At 49.3% G+C, this 23236-nt stretch overlaps 1 protein-coding gene across 2 annotated transcripts in view; it reads left to right on the top strand.

The window, feature by feature from the left end:
- DHFR (dihydrofolate reductase) overlaps nt 1–23236 on the top strand; it is a 242800-nt gene that overhangs the window by 60893 nt on the left and 158671 nt on the right. For both annotated transcript variants that reach the window (XM_063963917.1, XM_063963918.1), the window contains exon 3: nt 1493–1598. In XM_063963917.1, coding sequence (XP_063819987.1) covers nt 1493–1598 — 106 coding nt within the window. The remainder of the gene's footprint in view (nt 1–1492; nt 1599–23236) is intronic.

Below are 23236 nucleotides of genomic sequence, written 5' to 3'. Positions count from 1 at the left end.
AGCCACTTCAGACCGTGGAATCAAAATATCTCACGTGGAAAGTGGTCATGCTTTTGGCCTTCGCTTCGGCTAGGCGGGTGTCAGAATTGGCGGCTTTGTCCTGTAAAAGCCCCTATCTGATCTTCCATATGGACAGAGCAGAATTGAGGACGCGTCCCCAATTCCTCCCTAAGGTGGTATCAGCGTTTCATTTGAACCAACCTATTGTGGTGCCTGCGGCTACTCGGGACTTGAAAGCCTCCAAGTTGCTGGACGTAGTCCGGGCCCTGAAAATCTGTTTCCAGGACGGCTAGAGTCAGAAAGACTGACTCGCTGTTTATCCTGCATGCACCCAACAAGCTGGGTGCTCCTGCTTCTAAGCAGACTATTGCTCGCTGGATCTGCTCCACGATTCAACTTGCACATTCTGCGGCTGGACTGCCGCATCCTAAATCAGTCAAAGCCCATTCCACGAGGAAGGTGGGCTCTTCTTGGGCGGCTGCCCGAGGGGTCTCGGCTTTACAACTTTGCCGAGCTGCTACCTGGTCGGGATCAAACACGTTTGCAAAATTCTACAAGTTTGATACCCTGGCTGAGGAGGACCTTGAGTTTGCTCATTCGGTGCTGCAGAGTCATCCGCACTCTCCCGCCTGTTTGGGAGCTTTGGTATAATCCCCATGGTCCTTACGGAGTTCCCAGCATCCACTAGGACGTCAGAGAAAATAAGAATTTACTCACCGGTAATTCTATTTCTCGTAGTCCGTAGTGGATGCTGGGCGCCCATCCCAAGTGCGGATTGTCTGCAATACTTGTATATAGTTATTGCCTAACTAAAGGGTTATTGTTATGAGCCATCTGTTAGTGAGGCTCAGTTGTTATTCATACTGTTAACTGGGTATAGTATCACGAGTTGTACGGTGTGATTGGTGTGGCTGGTATGAGTCTTACCCGGGATTCCAAATCCTTTCCTTATTGTGTCAGCTCTTCCGGGCACAGTTTCCCTAGCTGAGGTCTGGAGGAGGGGCATAGAGGGAGGAGCCAGTGCACACCAGTAGTCCTAATTCTTTCTTAGAGTGCCCAGTCTCCTGCGGAGCCCGTCTATTCCCCATGGTCCTTACGGAGTTCCCAGCATCCACTACGGACTACGAGAAACAGAATTACCGGTGAGTAAATTCTTATTTTTTTCTTGCTTAGAAATACCCCTCCCTTTCGAGCACCTGAATGATATCACTAAGCTAATTGAGCATCTACCAATATATATGCATGTTATTTTGTTAACCTTATTAATTAAATAATTTTCTAAGCAAGGCACCCAAGTACTTCTTTAACAACAATATTAACCATTACAGCATCTTATCATGGTTAATTTACAGTTTAAGTTTAAATCATAAGTTCTGATCTGAGCAAATGTTGCAATATGTATAGATTCCACAAGATGTCGCCGTAGTAGTATTTTTGATGGTCCATCTGTAGATGAGATACTGATTTTAACCATTGTTGCTTTATTTTACAGGCAAGCAAAATGTAGTCATTATGGGCAGGAAAACCTGGTTCTCTATCCCAGAGAAGAATCGACCTTTAAAGGAAAGAATAAATATAGTTCTAAGCAAAGAGCTCACGTAAGCAAAATGCTTTTTTTTTATTTTATTTTTTATTTTTTCTCTTCCCAGAATGCTTTATTGTGTTGGAACTAGTGCAGCTTGACATGCCTAAGATTTATCTTCTGTACTCCATTACCTGCTCCAATTCTGATTAAGGACTGTTTTTGAGTTTCACCTACTTTGTGGAGTACTTTCCCTTGTCTAAGATTTTCTCCTAGTGTTTAATTTACTAGAGGTCGGATTTTCGGATGTGTTTTTTTGGCGAGTTTCTGTCTGTTTTGCAAGCAGAACAAAACTGTCCCTTTACAAAAGGTGATACCAATCAAAAACGCAAACATCAGAACAGCGATAGATAGATAGGTGTGTGTGTGTGTGTGTGTGTGTGTGTGTAAAAAATTGATTTAAAAAAATAAATAAATAATATTTCTCTGACGTCCTAGTGGATGCTGGGAACTCCGTAAGGACCATGGGGAACAGCGGCTCCGCAGGAGACTGGGCACAAAAAGCAAAAGCTTTAGACTAGCTGGTGTGCACTGGCTCCTCCCCCCATGACCCTCCTCCAAGCCCCAGTTAGATTTTTGTGCCCGAACGAGAAGGGTGCAAGCTAGGTGGCTCTCCTGAGCTGCTTAGAAGTAAAAGTTTAAATAGGTTTTTTATTTTCAGTGAGTCCTGCTGGCAACAGGCTCACTGCATCGTGGGACTAAGGGGAGAAGAAGCGAACTCACCTGACTGCAGAGTGGATTGGGCTTCTTGGCTACTGGACGTTAGCTCCAGAGGGACGATCACAGGTTCAGCCTGGATGGGTCCCGGAGCCGCGCCGCCGGCCCCCTTACAGAGCCAGAAGAGCGAAGAGGTCCGGAGAAAGCGGCGGCAGAAAACGTTCCTGTCTTCAAATAAGGTAGCGCACAGCACTGCAGCTGTGCGCCATTGCTCTCAGCACACTTCACACTCCGGTCACTGAGGGTGCAGGGCGCTGGGGGGGAGCGCCCTGAGACGCAATAAAAACGATATAAAAACCTTATATGGCTAAAAAAAATGCATCACATATAGCTCCTGGGCTATATGGATGCATTTATCCCCTGCCAGTTTCCTGAAAAAAGCGGGAGAAAAGGCCGTCGTGAAGGGGGCGGAGCCTTTCTCCTCAGCACACAAGCGCCATTTTCTTTCACAGCTCCGCTGGAAGGACGGCTCCCTGACTCTCCACTACAGAAACAGGGTAAAACAGAGAGGGGGGCACTATTGGCAGCTAATATATAAATACAGCAGCTATAACAGGGAGTAACACTTATATAAGGTTATCCCTGTATATATATAGCGCTCTGGTGTGTGCTGGCAAACTCTCCCTCTGTCTCCCCAAAGGGCTAGTGGGGTCCTGTCCTCTATCAGAGCATTCCCTGTGTGTGTGCTGGGTGTCGGTACGATTGTGTCGACATGTATGAGGAGGAAAATGATGTGGAAGCAGAGCAATTGCCTGTGTTAGGGATGTCACCCCCTAGGGAGTCGACACCTGACTGGATGGTAGTAATTAAAGAATTACGTGACAATGTCAGCACTTTGCAAAAAACTGTTGACGACATGAGACAGCCGACAAATCAATTAGTGCCTGTTCAGGCGTCTCAGACACCGTCAGGGGCGCTAAAACGCCCGTTACCTCAGATGGTCGACACAGACCCTGACACGGATACTGAATCCAGTGTCGACGGTGACGAGACAAACGTAATGTCCAGTAGGGCCACACGTTTCATGATCACGGCAATGAAGGAGGCATTGAACATTTCTGACACTACAAGTACCACAAAAAAGGGTATTATGTGGGGTGTGAAAAAACTACCAGTGGTTTTTCCTGAGTCAGATGAATTAAATGAGGTGTGTGATAAAGCGTGGGTTTCCCCCGATAAAAAACTGCTGATTTCTAATAAATTATTGGCACTATACCCTTTCCCGCCAGAGGTTAGGGCACGTTGGGAAACACCCCCTAGGGTAGATAAGGCGCTCACACGCTTATCAAAACAAGTGGCGTTACCGTCTCCTGATACGGCCGCTCTCAAGGAACCAGCTTGATAGAAGGCTGGAAAATATCTTAAAAGGTATATACACACATACCGGTGTTCTACTGCGACCAGCGATCGCCTCAGCCTGGATGTGCAGCGCTGGAGTGGCTTGGTCGGATTCCCTGACTGAAAATATTGATACCCTGGATAGGGACAGTATATTATTAACTATAGAGCATTTAAAGGATGCATTACTATATATGCGAGATGCACAGAGGGATATTTGCACCCTGGCATCTAGAGTAAGTGCGATGTCCATTTCTGCCAGAAGAACGTTATGGACGCGACAGTGGTCAGGTGATGCGGATTCCAAACGACATATGGAAGTATTGCCGTATAAAGGGGAGGAGTTATTTGGGGTCGGTCTATCGGACCTGGTGGCCACAGCAACGGCTGGAAAATCCACCTTTTTACCCCAGGTCACCTCTCAGCAGAAAAAGACACCGTCTTTTCAAACCCAGTCCTTTCGTCCCTTTAAGGGCAAGAGGGAAAAAGGCCGCTCGTTCCTGCCCCGGGGCAGAGGAAGGGGAAAAAGACTGCACCATGCAGCCTCTTCCCAGGAGCAGAAGCCCTCCCCCGCTTCTGCCAAGTCCTCAGCATGACGCTGGGGCTCTGCAAGCAGACTCGGGCACGGTGGGGGGCAGTCTCAAGAATTTCAGCGCGCAGTGGGCTCACTCGCAAGTGGACCCCTGGATCCTGCAGGTAGTATCACAGGGGTACAAATTGGAATTCGAGACGTCTCCCCCTCGCCGGTTCCTGAAGTCTGCTCTACCAACGTCTCCCTCCGACAGGGAGGCAGTATTGGAAGCTATTCACAAGCTGTATTCCCAGCAGGTGATAATCAAGGTACCCCTCCTACAACAGGGAAAGGGGTATTATTCCACGCTGGTTGTGGTACCGAAGCCGGACGGCTCGGTGAGACCAATTTTAAATCTAAAATCTTTGAACACTTACATAAAAAGGTTCAAATTCAAGATGGAGTCACTCAGAGCAGTGATAGCGAACCTGGAAGAAGGGGACTATATGGTATCTCTAGACATCAAGGATGCTTATCTCCATGTCCCAATCTACCCTTCTCACCAAGGGTACCTCAGGTTTGTGATACAAAACTGTCATTATCAGTTTCAGACGCTGCCGTTTGGATTGTCCACGGCACCACGGGTCTTTACCAAGGTAATGGCCGAAATGATGATGGTTCTTCTTCGAAGAAAAGGCGTATTAATTATCCCTTACTTGGACGATCTCCTGATAAGGGCAAGGTCCAGGGAACAGTTAGAGGTCGGAGTAGCACTATCTCAGGTAGTGCTACGTCAGCACGGGTGGATTCTAAATATCCCAAAATCACAGCTGATTCCAACAACACGTCTACTGTTCCTAGGGATGATTCTGGACACAGTCCAGAAAAAGGTGTTTCTCCCGGAGGAGAAGGCCAGGGAGTTATCCGAGCTAGTCAGGAACCTCCTAAAACCAGGACAAGTGTCAGTGCATCAGTGCACGAGAGTCCTGGGAAAAATGGTGGCTTCTTACGAAGCGATTCCATTCGGAAGATTCCATGCAAGAACTTTTCAGTGGGATCTGCTGGACAAATGGTCCGGATCGCATCTTCAGATGCATCAGCGGATAACCCTATCTCCAATGACAAGGGTATCTCTCCTGTGGTGGTTACAGAAGGCTCATCTTCTAGAGGGCCGCAGATTCGGCATTCAGGATTGGATGCTGGTAACCACGGATGCCAGCCTGAGAGGCTGGGGAGCAGTCACACAGGGAAGAAATTTCCAGGGCTTGTGGTCAAGCATGGAAACGTCTCTTCACATAAATATCCTAGAGCTAAGGGCCATTTACAATGCCCTAAGTCAAGCAAGGCCTCTGCTCCAGGGTCAACCGGTATTGATCCAGTCGGACAACATCACGGCTGTCGCCCACGTAAACAGACAGGGCGGCACAAGAAGCAGGAGGGCAATGGCAGAAGCTGCAAGGATTCTCCGCTGGGCGGAAAATCATGTGATAGCACTGTCAGCAGTGTTCATTCCGGGAGTGGACAACTGGGAAGCAGACTTCCTCAGCAGACACGACCTCCACCCGGGGGAGTGTGGGGACTTCATCCAGAAGTCTTCCAAGTGATTGTAAACCGTTGGGAAAAACCAAAGGTGGACATGATGGCGTCCCGTCTCAACAAGAAACTGGACAGATATTGCGCCAGGTCAAGGGACCCTCAGGCAATAGCGGTGGACGCTCTGGTAACTCCGTGGGTGTTCCAGTCGGTATGTGTTCCCTCCTCTTCCTCTCATACCAAAAGTACTGAGAATCATAAGAAGGAGAGGAGTAAGAACGATACTCGTGGCTCCGGATTGGCCAAGAAGAACTTGGTACCCGGAGCTGCAAGAGATGCTCACGGAGGACCCGTGGCCTCTACCTCTAAGGAAGGACCTGCTCCAGCAGGGACCTTGTCTGTTCCAAGACTTACCGCGGCTGCGTTTGACGGCATGGCGGTTGAACGCCGGATCCTGAAGGAAAAAGGCATTCCAGATGAAGTCATCCCTACCCTGATCAAGGCCAGGAAGGATGTAACTGCAAAACATTATCATCGCATTTGGCGAAAATATGTTGCGTGGTGTGAGGCCAAGAAGGCCCCTACGGAGGAATTTCAACTGGGTCGTTTCCTACATTTCCTGCAAGCAGGATTGTCTATGGGCCTAAAATTAGGATCCATTAAGGTTCAAATTTCGGCCCTGTCGATCTTCTTCCAGAAAGAACTGGCTTCAGTGCCTGAAGTTCAGACGTTTGTCAAAGGGGTACTGCATATACAGCCTCCTTTTGTGCCTCCAGTGGCACCTTGGGATCTCAATGTAGTTTTAGGGTTCCTAAAATCACATTGGTTTGAACCACTTGCCACAGTGGATTTGAAATATCTCACATGGAAAGTGGTAATGCTGTTGGCCCTGGCTTCAGCCAGGCGCGTATCAGAATTGGCGGCTTTATCCTATAAAAGCCCTTACCTGATATTTCATATGAATCAACCTATTGTGGTACCTGTGGCTACTAGGGACTTGGAGGACTCCAAGTTGCTGGACGTAGTCAGGGCCCTGAAAATATATGTTTCCAGGACGGCTGGAGTCAGAAAATCTGACTCGCTGTTTATACTGTATGCACCCAACAAGCTGGGTGCTCCTGCTTCTAAGCAGACGATTGCTCGTTGGATTTGTAGTACAATTCAACTTGCACATTCTGTGGCTGGCCTGCCACAGCCAAAATCTGTAAAAGCCCATTCCACAAGGAAGGTGGGCTCATCTTGGGCGGCTGCCCGAGGGGTCTCGGCTTTACAACTTTGCCGAGCAGCTACTTGGTCAGGGGCAAACACGTTTGCTAAATTCTACAAATTTGATACCCTGGCTGAGGAGGACCTGGAGTTCTCTCATTCGGTGCTGCAGAGTCATCCGCACTCTCCCGCCCGTTTGGGAGCTTTGGTATAATCCCCATGGTCCTTACGGAGTTCCCAGCATCCACTAGGACGTCAGAGAAAATAAGAATTTACTTACCGATAATTCTATTTCTCATAGTCCGTAGTGGATGCTGGGCGCCCATCCCAAGAGCGGATTGTCTGCAATACTTGTATATAGTTATTGTTACAAACAAATCGGGTTGTTTATTGTTGGAAGCCTTCTTTTCAGAGGCTCCATACGGTTATCATACTGTTAACTGGGTTCAGATCACGAGTTGTACGGTGTGATTGGTGTGGCTGGTATGAGTCTTACCCGGGATTCAAGATCCTTCCTTATTATGTACGCTCGTCTGGGCACAGTATCTTAGCTGGGGCTTGGAGGAGGGTCATGGGGGGAGGAGCCAGTGCACACCAGCTAGTCTAAAGCTTTTGCTTTTTGTGCCCAGTCTCCTGCGGAGCCGCTGTTCCCCATGGTCCTTACGGAGTTCCCAGCATCCACTACGGACTATGAGAAATAGAATTATCGGTAAGTAAATTCTTATTTTATCTTACGTCCTAGAGGATGCTGGGGACTCCGTAAAGACCATGGGGTATAGACGGGCTCCGCAGGAGATAGGGCACCTAAAAATAACTTTGACTATGGGTGTGCACTGGCTCCTCCCTCTATGCCCCTCCTCCAGACCTCAGTTAGATCTTGTGCCCAGAGGAGAATGGGTGCACTGCAGAGAGCTCTCCAGAGTTTTCTGTTGAAGAAGGATTTTGTTAGGTTTTTTATTTTCAGGGAGTCCTGTTGGCAACAGGCTTCCTGCATCGTGGGACAGAGGAGAGAGAAGCAGAGCTGGCTTGTCAAGTTGGGCACTGCTTCTAAGGCTACTGGACACCATTAGCTCCAGAGGGAGTCTGAACACAGGTCTCACCTGGGGTTCGTCCCGGAGCCGCGCCGCCGTCCTCCTCACAGATGCCGAAGATAGAAGCCGGATGAGAAGGCAGAAGACATCAGATCTTCATGAGGTAACTGCGCGCCATTGCTCCCAGTCACACACACACAGAGCAGCACTGAAGGGTGCAAGGCCCTGGGCAGCAATAAACCTCACATTTGGGCACATGCAGATTGATTAGGCTGCGGAGGCAGTAAATCTATGATCCCCCGCCATTTTAATTGAAAAATCACTGGGACCGAAGCCCGCCGTCGGGTGGGCAGGGCTTGATCCTCAGCACTAACCAGCGCCATTTTCTCCACAGAAGCTGCATGAGGAAAACGCTGGCTCCCTGGTCTCTCCCCTGCTGAACTTCACAGGCTGAAAAAAAGAGGAGGGGGGCACATTAGCGACGCAGTGAGTGGGAATTGGTACATTATATATAGAAAAGCGCTATCTGGTCATATTTTTTCCAGTGTTTTTAAGCGCTGGTTTGTGCTGGCATACTCTCTCTCTGTCTCTCCTTAGGGCCTGGTTGGGGTTTTGTCCCCTTAGAGGTTAATCCCTGTGAGTGTGGGGTGTCGGTACGTGCGTGTCGACATGTCTGAGGCGGAAGTCTTCTCCAAGGAGGAGGTGGAGCAAATGAGTGGTGTGTCCCCGTCGGTTGTGCCGACTCCAGATTGGATGGACATGTAAATATGTTGAATGCAAGTGTGGCATCTTTACATAAAAGGCTTGATAAGGCTGAATTAGGGGGGACATCAGGGGGTCAATCATCGGATTGGACCGACTAACAGGGCCCGTCAGGGTCTCAAAAGCATCCCTTAACACAAGACACTACTACCGACACGGATTCTGATTCCAGTGTCGACTACGACGAAGTAAAATTGCACCCTAGGGTGACTAAAACCATTCAGTGTATGATTGTGGCAATAAGGGATGTGTTGCATATTGAGGATGAACCCTCGGTCCCCGACACAAGGGTACACATGTTTAAGGAAAAGAAACAGATTATTAACTTTCCCACATCTCATGAATTAAATTAATTCTTTGGAAAAGCTTGGGAGACTCCGGAAATGAGACCGCAGATCCCCAAAAGAATTTATATGGCATACCCCTTCCCTAAGCAGGACAGGGAGATTTGGGAATCACCCTCCACTGTGGACAAGGCCCTGACGCGCCTGTCCAAGAAAGTGACGCTACCGTCTCCTGACACAGCGGCCCTTAAGGACCCTGCAGATCGCAGGCAGGAAACTACCTTAAAGTGTATTTCTCTATCGTCCTAGTGGATGCTGGGGTTCCTGAAAGGACCATGGGGAATAGCGGCTCCGCAGGAGACAGGGCACAAAAAGTAAAGCTTTAGGATCAGGTGGTGTGCACTGGCTCCTCCCCCTATGACCCTCCTCCAAGCCTCAGTTAGATTTTTGTGCCCGGCCGAGAAGGGTGCAATCTAGGTGGCTCTCCTGAGCTGCTTAGAATAAAAGTTTAGTTAGGTTTTTTTATTTTCAGTGAGTCCTGCTGGCAACAGGCTCACTGCATCGTGGGACTAAGGGGAGAAGAAACGGACTCACCTGAGTGCAGAGTGGATCGGGTTTCTTAGGCTACTGGACACTAGCTCCAGAGGGACGATCACAGGTTCAGCCTGGATGGGTCACCGGAGCCGCGCCGCCGTCCCCCTTACAGAGCCAGAAGAGACGAAGAGGTCCGGTGAAATCGGCGGCAGAAGACATCCTGTCTTCAGACTAAGGTAGCGCACAGCACCGCAGCTGTGCGCCATTGCTCTCAGCACACTTCACACTCCGGTCACTGAGGGTGCAGGGCGCTGGGGGGGGGAGCGCCCTGAGACGCAATATAACGGAATACCTTAGGTGGCAAAACAGAATACATCACATATAGCTCCTGGGCTATATGGATGTATTTTAATCCCCTGCCATTTTACACAGAAAAGCGGGAGATAAGGACGTCGTGAAGGGGCGGAGCCTATCTCCTCAGCACACAAGCGCCATTTTCCCTCACAGCTCCGCTGGAAGGACGGCTCCCTGACTCTCCCCTGCAGTCCTGCTTCAGAATCAGGGTAAAAAAGAGAAGGGGGGGCATTTTTGGCAGCAAATAACGATAATAACAGCAGCTATAAGGGAATAACACTTATATAAGGTTATCCCTGTATATATATATATAGCGCTGGGTGTGTGCTGGCAGACTCTCCCTCTGTCTCTCCAAAGGGCTAAGTGGGGTCCTGTCCTCTATCAGAGCATTCCCGGTGTGTGTGCTGTGTGTCGGTACGCGTGTGTCGACATGTATGAGGAGGAAAATTATGTGGAGGCGGAGCAGTTGCCTGTGTTGGTGATGTCACCCCCTAGGGAGTCGACACCTGACTGGATGATTGTATTTAAACAATTAAGTGATAATGTCAGCAATTTGCAGAAAACTGTTGACGACATGAGACAGCCGGCAAATCAATTAGTGCCTGTCCAGGCGTCTCAGACACCGTCAGGGGCGCTAAAACGCCCGTTACCTCAGTGGGTCGACACAGACCCTGACACAGATACTGAGTCTAGTGTCGACGGTGACGAGACAAACGTAATGTCCAGTAGGGCCACACGTTACATGATCACGGCAATGAAAGAGGCATTGAACCTTTCTGACACTACAAGTACCACAAAGAAGGGTATTATGTGGGGAGAGAAAAACTACCAATATTTTTTCCTGAGTCAGAGGAAATAAATGAGGTGTGTGAAAAAGCGTGGGTTTCCCCCGATAAAAAAACAGCTAATTTCTAAAAAATTATTAGCATTATATCCTTTCCCGCCAGAGGTTAGGGCGCGTTGGGAAACACCCCCTAGGGTAGATAAGGCGCTCACACGTTTATCAAAACAAGTAGCGTTACCGTCTCCTGATACGGCTACCCTCAAAGAACCAGCTGATAGAAGGCTGGAAAATATCCTAAAAAGTATATACACACATACTGGTGTTATACTGTGACCAGCAATCGCCTCAGCCTGGATGTGCAGTGCTGGAGTCGCATGGTCGGATTCCCTGACCGAGAATATTGATACCCTGGATAGGGACAATATTTTGTTAACTATAGAACATTTAAAGGATGCACTACTATATATGCGTGATGCACAGAGGGATATTTGCACCCTGGCATCAAGAATAAGTGCTATGTCCATCTCTGCCAGAAGAGCGTTATGGACGCGACAGTGGTCAGGGGATGCGGATTCCAAACGGCACATGGAAGTATTGCCGTATAAAGGGGAGGAGTTATTTGGGGCTGGTCTATCGGACCTGGTGGTCACGGCAACGGCTGGAAAATCCACCTTTTTACCCCAGGTCACTCCACATCAGCAGAAAAAGACACCGTCTTTTCAAACTCAGTCCTTTCGTTCCCATAAGTACAAGCGAGCAAAAGGCCACTCTTTTCTGCCCCGGGGCAGAGGAAGAGGAAAAAGACTGCACCATGCAGCCGCTTCACAGGAGCAGAAGCCCTCCCCTGCTTCTGCCAAGTCTTCAGCATGACGCTGGGGCTTTACAAGCAGACTCCGATATGGTGGGGGCCCGTCTCAAGAATTTCAACGCGCAGTGGGCTCACTCGCAAGTGGATCCCTGGATTCTACAGGTAGTATCGCAGGGGTACAAACTGGAATTCGAGGCGTTTCCCCCTCGTCGTTTCCTGAAGTCTGCTTTACCAAAGTCTCCCTCCGACAGGGAGGCAGTTTTGGCAGCCATTCACAAGCTGTATTTCCAGCAGGTGATAATCAAGGTACCCCTCCTGCAACAAGGAAAGGGGTATTATTCCACGCTGTTTGTGGTACCGAAGCCGGACGGCTCGGTGAGACCAATTTTAAATCTGAAATCCTTGAACACTTACATAAAAAGGTTCAAATTCAAGATGGAGTCACTCAGAGCAGTGATAGCAAACCTGGAAGAAGGGGACTATATGGTGTCTCTGGACATCAAGGATGCTCATCTCCACGTCCCGATATACCCTTCTCACCAAGGGTACCTCAGGTTTGTAGTACAAAACTGTCATTATCAGTTTCAGACGCTGCCGTTTGGATTGTCCACGGCACCTCGGGTCTTTACCAAGGTAATGGCCGAAATGATGATTCTTCTAAGAAGAAAAGACATTTTAATTATCCCTTACTTGGACGATCTCCTGATAAGGGCAAGATCCAGGGAACAGTTAGAAGTCGGAGTAGCACTATCTCAGGTAGTGTTACGTCAGCACGGGTGGATTCTAAATATTCCAAAATCGCAGCTGATTCCAACGACACGTCTACTGTTCCTAGGAATGATTCTGGACACAGTCCAGAAGAAGGTGTTTCTCCCGGAGGAGAAGGCCAGGGAGTTATCCGAGCTAGTCAGGAACCTCCTAAAACCAGGACAGGTCTCAGTGCATCAGTGCACGAGGGTCCTGGGGAAAATGGTGGCTTCTTACGAAGCGATTCCATTCGGAAGATTCCATGCAAGAACATTTCAGTGGGATCTACTGGACAAATGGTCCGGATCGCATCTGCAGATGCATCAGCGGATAACCCTGTCGCCAAGGACAAGGGTGTCTCTCCTGTGGTGGCTGCAGAGTGCTCATCTACTAGAGGGCCGCAGATTTGGCATTCAGGATTGGATCCTGGTAACCACGGATGCCAGCCTGAGAGGCTGGGGAGCAGTCACACAGGGAAGGAATTTCCAGGGCCTGTGGTCAAGCTTGGAAACGTCTCTTCATATAAACATTCTGGAACTAAGGGCCATTTACAATGCCCTAAGTCAAGCAAAACCTCTGCTTCAGGGTCAGGCGGTGTTGATCCAATCGGACAACATCACGTCAGTCGCCCACGTAAACAGACAGGGCGGCACGAGAAGCAGGAGGGCAATGGCAGAAGCTGCAAGGATTCTTCGCTGGGCGGAAAATCATGTGATAGCACTGTCAGCAGTATTCATTCCGGGAGTGGACAACTGGGAAGCAGACTTCCTCAGCAGACACGACCTTCACCCGGGAGAGTGGGGACTTCACCCAGAAGTCTTCCACCTGATTGTAAACCGTTGGGAAAAACCAAAGGTGGACATGATGGCGTCCCGCCTCAACAAAAAACTGGACAGATATTGCGCCAGGTCAAGGGACCCTCAGGCAATAGCAGTGGACGCTCTGGTAACGCCGTGGGTGTACCAGTCAGTGTATGTGTTCCCTCCTCTGCCTCTCATACCAAAAGTACTGAGAATCATAAGAAGGAGAGGAGTAAGAACTATACTCGTGGTTCCGGATTGGCCAAGACGGACTTGGTACCCGGAACTTCAAGAGATGCTCACGGACGAACCGTGGCCTCTACCTCTAAGAAAGGACCTGCTACTGCAGGAGCCTTGTCTGTTCCAAGACTTACCGCGGCTGCGTTTGACGGCATGGCGGTTGAACGCCGGATCCTGAGGGAAAAAGGCATTCCAGAAGAAGTCATCCCTACTCTGGTCAAAGCCAGGAAGGACGTAACCGCAAAACATTATCACCGCATTTGGCGTAAATATGTTGCGTGGTGTGAGGCCAAGAAGGCCCCTACAGAGGAATTTCAACTGGGTCGTTTCCTTCATTTCCTGCAAACAGGACTGTCTATGGGCCTAAAATTAGGGTCCATTAAGGTTCAAATTTCGGCCCTGTCGATTTTCTTCCAGAAAGAACTGGCTTCAGTACCTGAAGTTCAGACATTTGTAAAAGGGGTCCTGCACATACAGCCTCCTTTTGTGCCTCCAGTGGCACCTTGGGATCTCAATGTGGTGTTGAGTTTTCTAAAGTCACATTGGTTTGAACCACTTTCCACTGTGGACTTAAAATATCTCACATGGAAGGTGTCGATGCTGTTAGCCTTGGCTTCAGCCAGGCGTGTGTCAGAATTGGCGGCTTTATCATATAAAAGCCCTTACTTAATTTTTCATTCTGACAGGGCGGAATTGAGGACTCGTCCTCAATTTCTACCTAAGGTGGTTTCTGCATTTCACATGAACCAACCTATTGTGGTACCTGCGGCTACCAGGGACTTAGAGGACTCTAAGTTGCTTGACGTTGTCAGGGCCTTGAAAATATATGTTTCCAGGACGGCTGGAGTCAGAAAATCTGACTCGCTGTTTATCCTGTATGCACCCAACAAGCTGGGTGCTCCTGCTTCTAAGCAGACGATTGCTCGTTGGATTTGTAGTACAATTCAGCTTGCACATTCTGTGGCAGGATTGCCACAGCCAAAATCAGTAAAAGCCCATTCCACAAGGAAAGTGGGCTCATCTTGGGCGGCTGCCCGAGGGGTCTCGGCTTTACAACTTTGCCGAGCAGCTACTTGGTCAGGGGCAAACACGTTTGCTAAATTCTACAAATTTGATACCCTGGCTGAGGAGGACCTGGAGTTCTCTCATTCGGTGCTGCAGAGTCATCCGCACTCTCCCGCCCGTTTGGGAGCTTTGGTATAATCCCCATGGTCCTTTCAGGAACCCCAGCATCCACTAGGACGATAGAGAAAATAAGAATTTACTTACCGATAATTCTATTTCTCGGAGTCCGTAGTGGATGCTGGGCGCCCATCCCAAGTGCGGATTATCTGCAATACTTGTACATAGTTACAAAAATCGGGTTATTATTGTTGTGAGCCATCTTTTCAGAGGCTCCGCTGTTATCATACTGTTAACTGGGTTCAGATCACAGGTTGTACAGTGTGATTGGTGTGGCTGGTATGAGTCTTACCCGGGATTCAAAATCCTTCCTTATTGTGTACGCTCGTCCGGGCACAGTATCCTAACTGAGGCTTGGAGGAGGGTCATAGGGGGAGGAGCCAGTGCACACCACCTGATCCTAAAGCTTTACTTTTTGTGCCCTGTCTCTTGCGGAGCCGCTATTCCCCATGGTCCTTTCAGGAACCCCAGCATCCACTACGGACTCCGAGAAATAGAATTATCGGTAAGTAAATTCTTATTTTCTCTGACGTCCTATTGGATGCTGGGAACTCCGAAAGGACCATGGGGAATAGCGGGCTCCGAAGGAGGCTGGGCACTCTAGAAAGATTTATGACTACTTGGTGTGCACTGGCTCCTCCCACTATGACCCTCCTCCAAGCCTCAGTTAGATCTTGTGCCCGGCCGAGGTTGGATGCACACTAGGGGCTCTCCTGAGCCCTTAGAAAGAAAGTATAGATTTAGGTTTTTTATTTTCAGTGAGACCTGCTGGCAACAGGCTCACTGCAGCGAGGGACTAAGGGGAGAAGAAGCGAACTCGCCTGCTTGCAGCCGGATTGGGCTTCTTAGGCTACTGGACACCATTAGCTCCAGAGGGATCGACCGCAGGCCCAGTCCTTGGTGTTCGGTCCCGGAGCCGCGCCGCCGTCCCCCTTACAGAGCCAGAAGCAAGAAGAGGTCCGGAAAATCGTCGGCAGAAGACATCCGTCTTCACCAAGGTAGCGCACAGCACTGCAGCTGTGCGCCATTGCTTCTCATACACACTTCACACTCCGGTCACTGAGGGTGCAGGGCGCTAGGGGGGGGCGCCCTGAGCAGCAATAAAAACACCTTGGCTGGCAAAAATACCACAATATATAGCCCCAGAGGCTATATATGTGGTAAATACCCCTGCCAGAATCCAGAAAAAAGCGGGAGAATAGGCCGCGGAAAAGGGGCGGAGCTATCTCCCTCAGACACACTGGCGCCATTTTCTCTTCACAGTGCAGCTGGAAGAAAGCTCCTCAGGCTCTCCCCTGTAGTTTTCAGGCTCAAAGGGTTAAAAAGAGAGGGGGGGCACTAAATTTAGGCGCAATGTTGTATATACAAGCAGCTATGGGGGAAAATTCACTCAGTTATAGTGTTAATCCCCACATTATATAGCGCTCTGGTGTGTGCTGGCATACTCTCTCTCTGTCTCCCCAAAGGGCTTTGTGGGGTCCTGTCCTCAGTCAGAGCATTCCCTGTGTGTGTGCGGTGTGTCGGTACAGCTGTGTCGACATGTTTGAGGAGGAGGCTTATATAGTGACGGAGCAGATGCCGATAAATGTGATGTCGCCCCCTGTGGGGCCGACACCAGAGTGGATGGTTAGGTGAAAGGTATTAACCGACAGTGTCAACTCCTTACATAAAAGGGTGGATGACGTAACAGCTGTGGGACAGCCGGCTTCTTAGCCCGCGCCTGCCCAGGCGTCTCAAAGGCCATCAGGGGCTCAAAAACGCCCGCTCATTCAGATGGCAGACACAGATGTCGACACGGAGTCTGACTCCAGTGTCGACAAGGTTGAGACATCTACACAATCCACTAGGAACATCCGTGACTTGATCCCGGCAATAAAAAATGTGTTACACATTTCTGACATTAACCTCTAAAAATGGGTTTTTATGTTTGGGGAGAAAAAGCAGGCAGTGTTTTGTTCCCCCATCAGATGAATGAATGAAGTGTGTGAAAAGCGTGGGTTTCCCCTGATAAGAAACTGGTAATTTCTAAAAAGTTACTGATGGCGTACCTTTTCCCGCCAGAGGATAAGTTACGCTGGGAGATATCCCCTAGGGTGGATAAGGCGCTCACACGGTTGTCAAAATAGGTGGCACTGCCGTTTTAGGAACGGCCACTTTGAAGGTACCTGTTGATAAAAAGCAGGAGGCTATCCTGAAGTCTGTATTTACACACTCGGGTACTAGACTGAAACCTGCAGAGCGTGCTGCTGCAGCGTGGTCGGTGACCCTGTCAAACATACTAGTTTGCTAACATGAGAACATATTAAAGACGTCGTCTTATATATGAGGGATGCACAGAGGGATATTTTGCCGGCTGGCATCCAAAATGAATGTAATGTCCATTCTGTCAGGAGGGTATTAGAGACCTGTCACTGGACAGGTGATGCTGACCTTAAAAGGCGCATAGAGATTCTGCCTTATAAGGGTGAGGAATTATTTGGGGATGGTCTCTGGGACCTCGTATCCGCAGCAACAGCTGGGAAGAAATATTTTTACCTCAGTTTTCCTCACAGACTAAGAAAGCACTGTATTATCAGGTACAGTCCTTTCGGCTTCAGAAAAGCAAGCGGGTCAAAGGCGCTTCCTTTCTGTACAGAGACAAGGGAAGAGGGAAAAAGCTGCACCAGTCAGCCTGTTCCCAGAATCATAATTCTTCTCTCGCTTCCTCGGAGTCCACAGCATGACGCGGGGGCTCCACAGGTGTAGCCAGGTACGGTGGGGGGCCGTCTCAAAAATTTCAGCGATCAGTGGGCTCGCTCACAGGTGGATCCCTGTTTCATTCAAGTAGTATTTCAGGGGTACAAGCTGGAATTCGAGATGTCTTCCCCCCGCCGTTTCCTCAAATATGCCTTGCTGACAACTCCCTCAGGCAGGGAGGCTGTACTAGAGGCAATTAATAAGCTGTATTCCCAGCAGGTAATACTTAAGGTGCCCCTACTTCAACAAGGACGGGGTTACTATTCCACACGGTTTGGGGTACCGAAACCGCATGGTTCGGTGTGACCCTTTTTTATATTTAAAATCCTTGAACACATACATAAAAAAATTCAAGTTCAAGATGGAATCGCTCAGGGCGGTTATTGCAAGCCTGGACGAGGGGGATTACATGGTATCCCGGGACATCAAGGATGCTTACCTGCATGTCCCCATTTACTATCCTCGCCAGGAGTACCTCAGATTTGTGGTACAGGATTACCATTACCAAGTCCAGACTCTGCCGTTTGGACTGTACATGGCACCGAGGGTGTTACCAAGGTAATGGCCGGAATGATGATACTCCTTCGAAAAAGGGGAGTTTTTAATGATCCCGTACTTGGACAATCTCCTTATAAGGGCGAGGTCCAAGGAGCAGTTGCTAGTCGGGGTAGCACTATTTTGGAAAGTGCTACAACAGCACGGTTGGATTCTAAACAGTCCAAAGACACCGCTGTTTCCTACGACACGTCTACTGTTCCTGGGGATGGTTCTGGACACAGACCAGAAATAAGTGTTTCTCCCGGAGGAGAAAGCCAAGGAGCTGTCATCTCTAGTCAGAGACCTCCTGAAGCCAAAACGGTTATCGGTGCATCATTGCACGCGAGTCCTGGGAAAAATGATAGCTTCCTACGAAGCAATCCCATTCGGCAGGTTCCATGCAAGAACTTTTCAGGGGGACCTGTTAGACAAGTGGTCCGGATCACATCTTCAGATGCATCGGCTGATAACCCTGTCTCCAAGGACCAGGGTATCTCTACTGTAGTGGCTGCAGAGTGCCCATCTTCAAGAGGGCCGCAGGTTCGACATACAGGACTAGGTCCTAGTGACCATGTATGCCAGCCTTTGAGGCTGGGGGGCAGTCACACAGGGAAGAAGCTTCCAGGGACTTTGGTCAAGTCAGGTGACTTCCCTACATAAATATTCTGGAACTGAGGGCCATTTACAATGCCCTGAGTCAGGCAAGGCCTCTGCTTCAAAACCGGCCGGTCCTGATCCAATCAGACAACATCATGGCAGTCGCCCATGTAAACCAACAGGGCGGCACAAGAAGCAGGATGGCGATGGCAGAAGCCACAAGGATTCTCCGATGGGCGGAAAATCATGTGTTCGCACTGTCAGCAGTGTTCATTCCCGGAGTGGACAACTGGGAAGCAGATCTTCTCAGCAGACACGACTTCCACCCGAGAGAGTGGGGACTTCATCCAGAAGTCTTCCAAAGGATTGTACACCATTGGGAAAGGCCACAGGTGGACATGAAGGCGTCCCGCCTCAACAAAAAGCTATAAAAGATATTGCGCCAGGTCAAGGGACCTTCAGGCGATAGCTGTGGACGCTCTGGTAACACCGTGGGTGTACCAGTCGGTTTATGTGTTCCCCCCTCTGCCTCTCATACCAAAGGTACTGAGAATAATAAGAAGGCGAGGAGTAAGAACGATACTCGTGGTTCCGGATTGGCCAAGAAGAGCCTGGTACCCAGAACTTCAAGAAATTATATCAGAGGACCCATGGCCTCTGCCGCTCAGACAGGACCTGCTGCAGCAGGGGGCCTGTCTGTTCCAAGACTTACCGCGGCTACGTTTTGATGGCATGGCGGTTGAACGCCGGATCCTAAAGGAAAAGGGCATTCCGGAGGAAGTCATTCCTACGCTGATTCAAGCCAGGAAAGATGTAACTGCAAAACATTATCACCGCATATGGCGGAAATATGTTGCTTGGTGTGAGGCCACAAAAGGCCCCAACAGAGGAATTTCAACTAGGTCGATTTCTGCATTTCCTACAAGCAGGAGTGTCTATGGGCCTAAAATTAGGCTCCATTAAGATACAGATCTCGGCTCTGTCGATTTTCTTCCAGAAAGAATTATCTTCAGTACCTGAAGTTCAGACATTGTAAAAGGAGTGCTGCATATTCAGCCCCGGTTGTGCCTCCAGTGGCACCTTGGGATCTCAACGTGGTGTTGAGTTTCTTAAAATCACATTGGTTTGAACCACTAAAAACCGTGGATCTAAAATATCTCACGCGGAAAGTGGTCATGTTATTGGCCTTGGCTTCGGCAAGGCGTGTATCAGAATTGGCGGCTTTGTCATATAAAAGTCCTTATCTGATTTTCCATATGGATAGGGCAGAATTGAGGACTCGTCCCCAGTTTCTCCCTAAGGTGGTATCAGTTTTTCACTTGAACCATCCTATTGTGGTGCCTGCGGCTACTAGGGACTTGGAGGATTCCAAGTTACTGGACGTAGTCAGGGCCTTGAAAAATTATGTTTCCAGGACGGCTAGAGTCAAGAAAATTGACTCGCTATTTATCCTGTATGCACCCAACAGGCTGGGTGCTCCTGCTTCTAAGCAGACTATCGCTCGCTGGATCTGTGACACGATTCAGCAGGCGCATTCTGCGGCTGGACTGCCGCATCCTAAATCAGTGAAAGCCCATTCCACAGGGAAGGTGGGCTCATCTTGGGCGGCTGCCCGAGGGGTCTCGGCTTTACAACTTTGCCGAGCTGTTACTTGGTCAGGGGCAAACATGTTTGCAAAATTCTACAAATTTGATACCCTGGCTGAGGAGGACCTTGAGTTCTCTCATTCGGTGCTGCAGAGTCATCCGCACTCTCCCGCCCGTTTGGGAGCTTTGGTATAATCCCCGTGGTCCTTTCGGAGTTCCCAGCATCCACTAGGACGTCAGAGAAAATAAGATTTTACTCACCGGTAAATCTATTTCTCGTAGTCCGTAGTGGATGCTGGGCGCCCATCCCAAGTGCGGATTGTCTGCAATACTTGTAAATAGTTATTGCTAACTAAAGGGTTATTGTTGAGCCATCTGTTGAGAGGCTCAGTTGTTTTCATACTGTCAAACTGGATATAGTATCACGAGTTGTACGGTGTGATTGGTGTAGCTGGTATGAGTCTTACCCGGGATTCAAAATCCTTCCTTATTATGTCAGCTCGTCCGGGCACAGTGTCCTAACTGAGGCTTGGAGGAGGGTCATAGTGGGAGGAGCCAGTGCACACCAGGTAGTCATAAATCTTTCTAGAGTGCCCAGCCTCCTTCGGAGCCCGCTATTCCCCATGGTCCTTTCGGAGTTCCCAGCATCCACTACGGACTACGAGAAATAGATTTACCGGTGAGTAAAATCTTATTTTATTCTCATACAGGTGCTGTGCTAAGGCCGACAATTGCGTCGGCATGGGTGTGTAGCGCAATTGCAGCTTGGACAGATGAGCTGACAGATCAATTTGATAATATGGATAAGGATACTATATTCTTAACTCTAGCCCATATAAAAGACGCAGTCTTATTTATGAGGGATGCTCAAAGGGACATTGGATTGCTATCTTCTAGGGCCAATGCCATGTCTATCTCAGCGAGAAGATCCTTCTGGACTCGCCAATGGACGGGTGATGCGGATTCAAAAAAACATATGGAAGTACTACCCTATAAGGGTGATGTATTGTTTGGGGATGGGCTGACGGACCTGGTTTCCACAGCTACAGCAGGTAAATCAAATTTTTTACCATATATTCCCCAACAGCAAAAGAAAGTAACACCTTATCAGATGCAGTCCTTTCGGTCGCACAAGTCCAGAAGAGGTCGGGGATCCTCTTTCCTCGCTAGAGGGAAGGGCAGAGGCAAAAGAGCACCTGCTTCGGCAGGTGCCCAGGAACCAATGTCCTCCCCGGCTGCTCCAAAATCCACAGCATGACGCTGGGGCTCCCCTGAGGGAGTCCGCATCGGTGGGGGCACGTCTTCGACTTTTCAGTCAGACCTGGGTCAGTTCAGACCTGAATCCCTGGGTGTTGGACATAGTTTCCCAGGGTTACAAATTGGAATTCAAGGGGGTGCCCCCGCGCCGATTTTTCAAATCGGCCCTACCAGCTTCCACATCGGAAAGGGATATAGTGTTAGCTGCAATTCGGACGTTGTGTATACAGCAAGTGATAATCAAGGTTCCCCTGCACCAGCAGGGTAGAGGGTACTACTCAACCCTATTTGTGGTCCCGAAACCGGACGGTTCGGTCAGACCTATTTTGAATCTGAAATCCCTAAACCTGTACATTAAAAAGATTTAAATTCAAAATGGAATCTCTCAGAGCGATAATAGCCAACATGGAGGAAGGGGAGTTTATGGTGTCTCTGGACATAAAGGATGCGTACCTTCATGTCCCCATATATGCCCCCCATCAGGAATACCTGAGATTCGCTGTACAGGATTGTCATTACCAATTTCAGACGTTGCCGTTTGGACTCTCCACGGCCCGAGGATTTTCACCAAGAGAATGGCGGAAATGATGGTGGTCCTGCACAAGCATGGAGTCACAATTATCCCATACTTGGACGATCTCCTGATAAAAGCGAGATCAAGGGAGAAATTGCTGAGCAGTGTGGCGCTCTCTCTGAGAGTGTTCCAGCAACACGGTTGGATTCTAAATCTAACGAAGTCACAGTTGATTCCGACAACTCAACTACCGTTCCTAGGTATGATACTGGATACGGAACAAATGAAGGTCTTCCTCCCAATAGAGAAAAAGCCCAGGACATCCAGAACATGGTCAGAGACCTGCTAAAACCGAAAAGGGTGTCAGTTCACCAATGCACTTGAGTTCTGGGAAAAATGGTGGCGGCCTACGAGGCCATTCCCTTCGGTAGGTTCCATGCATCGACTTTTCAATGGGACCTTCTGGACAAGTGGTCCGGGTCCCATCTGCACTTACATCGGAAAATAACTCTGTCCCCAGGGGCCAGAGTGTCCCTCCTGTGGTGGTTGCAAAGTGCTCACCTGCTAGAGGGTCGCAGGTTCGGAATTTAGGATTGGATCCTGGTTACCACGGACGCGAGCCTCCAAGGATGGGGAGCGGTCACACAGGGAAAGACTTTTCAGGGTCTTTGGTCAGACCAGGAGTCCTGTGTACACATCCGTGTGTTGGAACTCAGGGCCATTTACAACGGCCTTCGACAAGCGGAGAGTCTTCTTCGAAACCTACCGGTTCTGATTCAATCAGACAATGTCACAGCAGTGGCTCATGTGAACCGCCAATGCGGGACAAGAAGCAGAGTCGCGATGGCGGAAGCCACAAGTATCCTTCGCTGGGCGGAAAATCATGTAAGCGCTCTGTCTGCTGTCTTCATTCCGGGAGTGGACAACTGGGAAGCAGACTTCCTCGGCAGACACGATCTCCATCCAGGATAGTGGGGACTTCATGAAGAAGTCTTTGCAGACGTAATGCGTCTTTGGGGAACTCCTCAAATAGACATGATGGCGTCACGCCTCAACAAAAAGCTTCTGAGGTATTGTGCCAGGTCTCGGGACCCTCAGGCAGTAGCAGTAGACGCTCTGGTAACACCGTGGGTGTTCAAATCGGTCTACGTGTTTCCTCCTCTTCCTCTCATCACAAAAGTGTTGAGGATCATAAGACGAAGAAGAGTACAGACGATACTCGTTGTCTCAGACTGGCCTCGAAGGGCCTGGTACTCGGATCTACAAGAGATGCTCACAGGAGATCCCTGGCCTCTTCCTCTCAGGGAAGACCTGTTGCAACAGGGGCCCTGTGTATTTCAAGACTTACCGCGGTTACGTTTGACGGCATGGCGGTTGAACGCCGAATCCTAGCGAAAAAGGGTATTCCGGAAGAGGTCATCCCTACTTTAATAAATGCTAGGAAGGAGGTGACGGTAAAACATTATCACCGTATCTGGCGAAAGTATGTGTCTTGGTATGAGTCTGGGTCGTTTTCTCCACTTCCTACAGACAGGAGTGGATATGGGCCTGAAATTAGGCTCTGTTAAGGTACAGATTTTGGCCCTCTCGATTTTC

This window comes from Pseudophryne corroboree, chromosome 1 (assembly GCF_028390025.1).
Source record: "Pseudophryne corroboree isolate aPseCor3 chromosome 1, aPseCor3.hap2, whole genome shotgun sequence".
Taxonomy (NCBI): Eukaryota; Metazoa; Chordata; class Amphibia; order Anura; family Myobatrachidae; genus Pseudophryne; species Pseudophryne corroboree.
This window is presented reverse-complemented; position numbering and strand designations above follow the sequence as displayed.